Source organism: Carlito syrichta, unplaced genomic scaffold, assembly GCF_000164805.1.
Source record: "Carlito syrichta isolate Samal-C Ts95f unplaced genomic scaffold, Tarsius_syrichta-2.0.1 Scaffold289914, whole genome shotgun sequence".
NCBI lineage: Eukaryota > Metazoa > Chordata > Mammalia > Primates > Tarsiidae > Carlito > Carlito syrichta.
Window position 1 is genome coordinate 12170 of NW_007234010.1, and position 8234 is coordinate 20403.

Genomic DNA, 8234 nt, shown 5'->3' on the forward strand with positions numbered 1-8234 from the left:
TCCCTGGACTGTGAGCCCCCAAGGGTAGATGTTACACTTTTCATTTTCATTGCTTAGAACTTGGCATATTCTCAATCAGTATTAGTTGAATTTTATAAAATGGACTTTTGCCTCCTTGCCATAACACTAAAGGATTGCTCGAGCCTCGACCATTAAGAAATGATAGACTTATATGTTAGCAGATGTGTTCTGGAAAACTTCTGGCAGAATGATAAATCCACGAAAAAGAGGAAAAGGAATTTGGTCTTTTGCTCCTCTTTCAGGAAATTATCATAAAGTTTTAGCTTGACTCAAATTGTGCCTTCACATACATGCGTATACATCTGAATGCAGCTACAGAAACTTTTGTAACTCAAGAATAGAATTGATAGCCCATGTGTGTTTTCCTGTTGCAAATTCTGTCATCTGTCCTGTTTCTAAAAAAAATTATTTTAAGAACCTCTCTTATGGCTCAAATTTAGATCTTACCAGGTAGATATTTATCTGGGCTTCCATGAAACTGCTCTGGGAAACAACAGAAAAAATATACTCTAAAAGTGAGCTACCACAGAGAAATAGCTTCAAATGTGAAATGTGATCTCACAGAATGCAATTACCTAAGTATCTGTGCTTCAACATTTTTTGTTTTCAGAGTAACCTACTAATCAAGCAGTTGCATCTCTCAAAAAACTACAGAACTTATCGTTTTAGAAATATGAAAAAGAATTCACAATGGAATCTCAGTGACTGGGTCACTTCTCCTTATGAAGAGTTCATCTGATTATAAAACAAACAGCCTACTTCTTCAAGGCATATTAGTGCCATGAAATCATGCTCCACCTTTGCCCTCTTTCATCATGTCAGCAGGAGCTTAGAGTCTGGTGTAAGAGAAGGCATGACAGAGAATTCATTTCTGCCAATGCCCTTCTGGCCTTCACTGCAAGAGATGGTTATTTCATTTTTTTTCTGGGCACGTAAGTGAAGCTTCGATGGTGTTTCTTAGTATATTATTAGGTCTGCTTGACAACTTTATGCTGAATCCGAAACCTTTTAGAAAATGGTCTCAGAGTCCCTCACCTTTGAGAGACCCTAAAATTACAGTATGGAAACTGTGAGAACATTGGTAAATAAAAAGAAGCATGTGTCTTCTCATGAATTAATTTTGGATGAGATTGCAAGTTTCTGCTCACTGAGGAAGTACCAGCATCCACCTGCCCACCCTGACCTAGGGGAGCAGCACTCAGCCCAGCATGCTGAGAAAACACTTTGCCCTTGTGTCTCAGGTGGTGAAATACCACCCTCTGCCCACCCCCCCTGCTTTGGCACATCTCCAGGAGGAGCTGTCGTCCCAGTGGGGCCCAAGAATTTTGCTCCTTGCTTCTTGGGGTCTCAATAAGAGGCAAAAAGATTCAGCCAGCAAAGCAAAAGCCTAGGAAACATTCACTACCATCAGTTCTGATGGTTGCCCCTAAGAAGGAGTTTCATGTGGCCTCTCGTTTAGTACAAGGGGACCAATTAGGGGACCTGGTTAAGCCCTTCGATAGACCGATCCTGAAGAGCAAAAGTAGCAAATGACAGGCTGTGACTGGGGACTGATTGGGGGAAGGCTGGGTTTGTGGAATGCGAGCCAAAAACATGTTCACCTTCTAGTGCACAGGTTAAGTCATGAAAATCAATCACCATCATTTTCTATCCTCTCGCATGTTTCTCCTATTCTGGAGAGTAATCCAGCTCATCATTTGCGATCAAAGCCTCTGAGTTCTGTTTATGTTTGCTTTTACTCTTCGCTTTGCTGCTTGTCCGGCTGTTTGACTTTGCATCTGGCATCTGTTGGTAATAGAAGCCTTTGTCTTCAGTTGGCCCGCCCCAGTCCTCCTGGCTCTCACCCTCTGTGGCGTAGGAGAAGCCCTCCTCCACTGAGAAGGGGTCATCTACATCGTAGCGCTGGTATGTGCTTTGGTGCAGGGCCTCTTCTCGGGCACTGATTTCCAGGGTGCTGTTCCAGATACCGTACCCAAAATAAATGAGCATTCCTGTAGGGGAGAGGTAAAGTGCACACGTGAATAAGCAGTTGCTTTGGAATGCATGGGACGAACAGGGAGAACATGAAATCAAAGCTGGGGATGATGAAATTGAAGTTGAAGGCGAGTGTTTTCTGAGGTCTACACTGTGTTTTGAAAAGACTTGAATTAGATGCCATTTAAAAATCGGAAGAGCTTGCATAGAACAAAACCCATATTTAGAGTTTTCCCTAAAAAAGTCAAAAGGTCTGGCAACACTGCGTCCACACTTCTACATGGCAATTTGGGGCTGGAGGTGAGAGCTAGCTGCCTCTTTAGACAGGATGTGGGCTCTGCAGGTCATCTCAGTCCCCAGCTTTCCTGCTGACATCCTGTTCATTACACTCATATAGCTGCCAGCCAGGAACTGGCGTTTTCTACTCTGGTTTAGTATTTATGGATCAACAACAGTATGTTCCCAATCTTCTCATAAGATTTTGTTATCCCCTGCTTCCATCTCTTGTTTACCTCTTAGCAGCATGCATATTTTATCCTATAACTTACTTTGTCATTGTATACGGGTCAGAAGTGTAATCTAATCTATCACTGCCACTTCAAGCTGCCCACTTTATTCTGTGGCCTTTCACATTGTCTAGTGCATGCCACTGTTTTGGCCCTTAAAACATCTGTTTGTGATTATTTGTACAGGGTAGAGTTCTATTTTATACACTCTGCAGAAAATTGGCACTTAGTGTTTGTTGAGTGAATCAATGAGAACTCCTGATGAGCATGAAAAGTCCAGCGCAGGCTTTCTGTGTTGATGTCATTTCAACCAAAGGAAAGAAATTTGCCTTCCTAGTAAATATGTAGCATTAATAATCACTAATGTTTTGTTGATATTATTTTTTGAATAATACACAGAAATAGATCAGGCACAGTGGCTCACTCCTGTAATCCTAGCACTTTGAGTGGGGTGGGGCTGGGGGGAGCTGAGGCAGGAAGATTGCTTGAGCCCAGGAATTTGAGACCAGTTTTGACAACATAGCGAGACCTGATATCTACAAAACTAAAAAAAAATTTGCTGGCCATGGTGGTGTGTGCCTGTTGTCCCAACTACTCAGGAGGCTACGGTGAACTATGATTGTGCCACAGTACTCCAGCCTGGGTGACAAAGTGAGACCTAAACTCAATCATCATCATCATCATCATCATCATCAATACATAAAAATAGCTTGAGAGTCCTCATTTTCTACCTGAATGCCCCCAGAAGGTTCGGGGCCTGGAAAGCTGAAAACCATAGCCTTGGAGGTCTTGAGGCATGATAAGCAAGAGTGTGGGTTCTGGGTTCAAATTCTGCCTTCATCACTATAGCTGGGTAACCCTAATCCCATTACTTAGCTTCTCTGTACCTCGGTATTCTCTTCTATAAAACCATGAGTGTTATAGCAACTCTATATCATCTATGACATGGATAAAATGAGATGAGGGTAGTTCTTTTTTGTTTGTTTTTGTTTTTGAGCTGGAGTCTCCCTCTGTCTCCCAGTCTGGAGTGCAGTGGCACACTCACGGCCACCCTAGCGCCAACCCGCTGGGCTCTGGTGATCCTCTGCCTCAGACTTCCAAGTAGTCAGAACTACAGGTGCGTACTGCCACACCTGGCTAATTTTTTATTTACTGTAGAGACAAGGTCTTACCAAGTTGCCTGGGCTGGTCTCAAACCTGCAGGCTCAGGCAATCCATTTGCTTTGACCTCCCAAAGTGCTGGGATTACAGGCTGAGCCACCAAGCCTGGCCAAGGGCAGTTCTTAATCCTGGCTATACCTGAGGGTTATCTAGGGAGTTTCCGAATTGCTCTGATATGCAAGCCCTATTCATGGAGATTCTGATTTAATGGGTCTGCAGTATGACCCAAGCTCCCTGGGTTGTTCCGATGGTCAGAGAACCCCTCAGATAACAAACTGGCCTGAAGCACATACTCCACCACCTACTCAGCCATGCTATGGCCTGGCCGCTGGGGTCCATCCAGGACACAACCTCCTCCTGGCCCCCAACACCCTCTTCTGAGTGGCACCAACCCCTTTGACATTGCTAACTCTGCAGACTTCTGCTGGGCTATTGGCTTGAAATCACAAACTTGCTTTGCTGTTCTGGTGCTTGAGAAATCCCACTCCCTTTTGAATTTGAAGTGTGTCATTTTAAGCTTGTATTTCTCCTTCCTTGTCTCAGATGACTTTCTCCCCACACCCTCCCGTACCCTCAAGTAAAATCAACTTTCCAGGAGCCAAGTAAGCAGTGATATATAGTCCTAATTGGTAATAAATCCTAGAGTTAATCATTTGCAGATGTAGCTATTACTACTCAAATAGCAACTTCATCTTTTTAAGCATAGATATTTACTCTTACTTGCCTGGGAATGGGGGGGTGACCATGGAGATAGTTATTACCCTTGTGTAGAACAAGGCATCACATTAAGACCTCTTCTAAGAGCACCAGTGTGCAGATTCTCGGAGAATGCCTCTATTTGAAGCATGTTTGGGACCTGGGAATGAATTTCAGATAACCAGGGGTGTGGGACCAGCAGGCCCACACCTCCTTTTGCACAGTTTTAGTTTTTGCTATTTTTTCTCCTAGCCCTCCGGGCAGGTGCCAAACCTTGCCTCCCATTTTGCCAGTATCTGTTAGGCCAGTTCTATCCTTTATAATTCCCTTCTCTGACCCTATTTATGGATGAATCACTTCCCTACTAAACTCAATATCAGTTTTTTCTTTTCCCTTTGCACTAACTTCTCTCCCCTGTCATTACACAAGTCATCACACAATCACTTGTTTGACATAGATTCCACCTTTCTTTGTTCTCATCAGATATTCAGGTGTCAGGTAGATTCATATTATGGGAATTCTCTACTAACCTTAATGTGATTGCTTATAGAATCACAGATGTTTGGAGCTGGAAAAGACCCCATAGATCATCTATACATTATAATACCTCAATATTAAAGAAGAAGAAGAAACAGAGGCTGGGAAAGACTCAGTGACTTGCCTGGATTGGAGAGAGGCAGAATCAGCCTTTTATATGGAGAAAGAAAAGTCTCTTGCATGTCCAGTCATTCACATTTCCCCTTTTCCAGGCTATACTTACTGCAGTAAATATTCAGTAAGAGGTTAGGTCTATATTCGTTCTTTGAATGTAGCCAGGCCTGACGGAACATGTGTGTGTGCGTGTATGCACATGCGTGCACATTGAATATGATTACTCTGGAAAACGGATCTGTGGGAACCTGTCACATGAATAGTTATACATCTTTTAATGTTTTCCCTGAGACCTCTGCAGTTCCAAAGGCATGTCACTCTGTCTTCAAAAATATGCATCAAATATGAGTGCTGTGAATCAAGAAATAACTGTGTGCACATAGTCTGATAGAATAAGAAGTTGGCTTGGGCAAAGGCATTCCCCTAGGTCTCAATATTCTGTTTGTCCTCATCCATCTTGCTGGTCCTTGAATCAATTTAGGAAAAGTGGTGTGAAACTGAAGAAGATTGGAGAAAAGGAAAAATGGAGGACAAAGAAACAGAAGAGAACAAATAAAGGGAGGGAGGGAGGGAGAGAGAGAAAAGAGAAACATGTACTACCATCTGTCGCACATAAACAAGGGCTTTGTGTCAGAGCAGTAAACAGAGCTGCTCAACGCCTCCTGTGTGGAAGCAGGGTTTTGTTTTTGCTCCTTTTTTTCAGTTGACTTGGAGGACTAAGAATGAGGTCGTTTCTGAAAAGCCTGTGGGGGTTTGGGGACTTCTAGCTCATCTAAACTAACTTCACACAACACCTTTGCTGCTGAGGTCCAATAATAACACATCCTTTATGCTGTCTCTTTCTCCAGGAACTCAAGATATTATAGAACAGTATCTGGTTTAGATTCCTTTAAACCAGTTTGGGAAGGTGTGTCTTTGTGTGATTATGAACATTGTACATTTCATAGACAGGAAACTGAGGCACAGAAAAAATAAAAGATTGTCCACAGCAACATGGCCAGCAGTTTAAAGGTGAATTCTTCCAGGTCTTGCTATGGCGAAACCCAGGGTGCTTCTTTCTCTCTTATTTCTCCAATTTACCAGGGATGAAAACCAGTTTGGTTTAACTTTTTATTTTGAAGAATTTCAAACATATACAAAAGTGGGTTAAAGAGTATAACGAAGCCCCTGTACTCCTTACCAGCTTCCCCCACACTCCTTCCCCTGCCTCTTCTCTTTAGAGTATTTTGAAACAAATATCTTCTCTCATAGGCTTAATTTGTAAATATTTCAGTTTATGTTTCTAAAATAGACTCCTTTAAAAAACATAACTTGGTCTCATTATCACATCTACAAACTAATAATTTCTCAATATCTGATATTCAGCAGTATTAAAATTTCTCTGAATTATTATGCATGTGGGGAAAATGATTTATCTTATAAGGCTATACACTTATTCCAATGATGCCATCATAACCTGAAATAGTTTTTTCAGGCACTGTTAATTAAGATTGTCACTGAGACTGGATTCATATTCTTCTGCAAATCGTAACAGTTGGCAAAGTTTTATCTTTTGAAGGTAGATTTGATTTTGGCATAAGCCAGAGTCATTTGGACCAAGTTTCAAGAATAAAATGGCTAGTTAATCAATAATATTATTTATTTTGTGTGGATACTTTATTATTTTGTTGTTCCCTAAAAAGAGATTATTCAGATGTATTGCTTTGTAGTTGCATTGTCTTATATCTGTAAGAAATTAAAGTCAGATGTGATGCTAAAATTCAGAAGGGAATTGGCTTTTGTGGGGTAGCAGGGTCCTGGAAGCTCCCCTGCTGGGTTAGAGTTATTTATTCTTTTTTTTTTTTTAGCTGATAGGTCATGGTGGAGGATGTGTCCAAGGCAGTGACTAATTTGCAATAAATACAAAAATGTATCAATATTTTAACAACAGACATAGTAGGACCAGGGCATATGGGTGAGTTCTGAGAAAGTCTGTTTGCAGCAAAAGGAAATATTTAAAGAAAGACTTTGGCTTCTTTTCCAGACAGAAGTTCCCTTGTGGAAAATATGCCAATAAGAGGTTCAGGCTAGACAAGATGTACAATCAGGTCTTTAGCAATTGAATGGCATAAACCAGAGTCATTTGGACCAAGTTTCAAGAATAAAATGGCTAGTAAATCAATAATATGTAATCAAACACTTGTGATCTGTAAAGTCATTTATAGAAACAAACAAGAAACACTTTCTTACCCATTCCCCCAGAGAAGTTAAGAATTGCACAATCAATCAGTAATTGAAATAGCACTAGAATGCACATCTGTGAACTCTAAACAGGTCTGTATCCATCCTACCTAGGCATCTCCAGGGATGGTTCAGAAAAACCAAGTCTGCCTTTGGATTCTGGGCACCCTGGCATCAGCTAATGAACCTACTTACCTACTCATGCTGATCCATCCTGTGCAAATTAAGCCAATGACCCCAAACCTACTAGTAAGAGGAGTGGGAGAGAAGGGTCTCAATCAAGTAGGAGAAAATCTAGAAAACTCAACTCTGAAAAGAGATGGAGTAGCATAAACAATAACAGCAGATTTTCAACTTGTAGGGCACAAGTTCAGGTTGCAGGGAAGATTCCCTGATCTCCAGAGCCCCCAGGAGCTCTGTGCCCACTGCATGCCGCTCATTGCTCAGGGCAGAGGAAAGGTGGGCTATCTGACCTCAGCTGGGTGGAGCTACTTCTGCCTGGGGTGCACTTTCCAGCAGGAAGCCCTACCCACTGCAGATAGAGTTGAGTCACTTGGATATGCCCAGAGGCCTCTTTATTTTGACTACGGTAGAATCAACTTTCCAAAACAGACATTTGCCAAAAAAGAAACAGAGACTGAATGATGATGAGAAGGTGTTCTCCCCACCCATTCCGACCTATGGCTGAGAATTTTAAAAAATACCACCAAGAGCCCTGTTTGTTGTATTAACAATAAGGTTTGTTTACTATGCTGTGACAAGGAAGAACACATTTGGGATGAAGTTGGAGGGAGATTCTTTCACTGACCCTGCAACTAATCTAGTAGGAAGTCATGTCACTTTTTTTTTTTTTTTGAGTTGGAGTCTCACTCTGACGCCCAGGCTGGAGTGCAGTGGCATGTTCCCGGCCACCGCAGCCTCAACCTGCTTGGCTCCAACGATCCTTCCGCCTCAGCCTTTCAGGTAGCCAGAACTACAGGCACGTACTACCACGCCTGGCCAATT

The 8234-nt window shown here is 42.1% G+C and overlaps 1 protein-coding gene across 1 annotated transcript in view; it reads right to left on the reverse strand.

Annotated features, from left to right (window-relative positions):
- Window positions 1-1481: 1481 nt before the first annotated feature.
- The window catches only part of SLC7A14 (solute carrier family 7 member 14), a 63612-nt gene continuing 56859 nt past the window's right edge, over window positions 1482-8234 (reverse strand). The window contains exon 7 of the mRNA XM_008054386.1: window positions 1482-2012. Coding sequence (XP_008052577.1) covers window positions 1690-2012 — 323 coding nt within the window. The 3' untranslated portion in view covers window positions 1482-1689. The remainder of the gene's footprint in view (window positions 2013-8234) is intronic.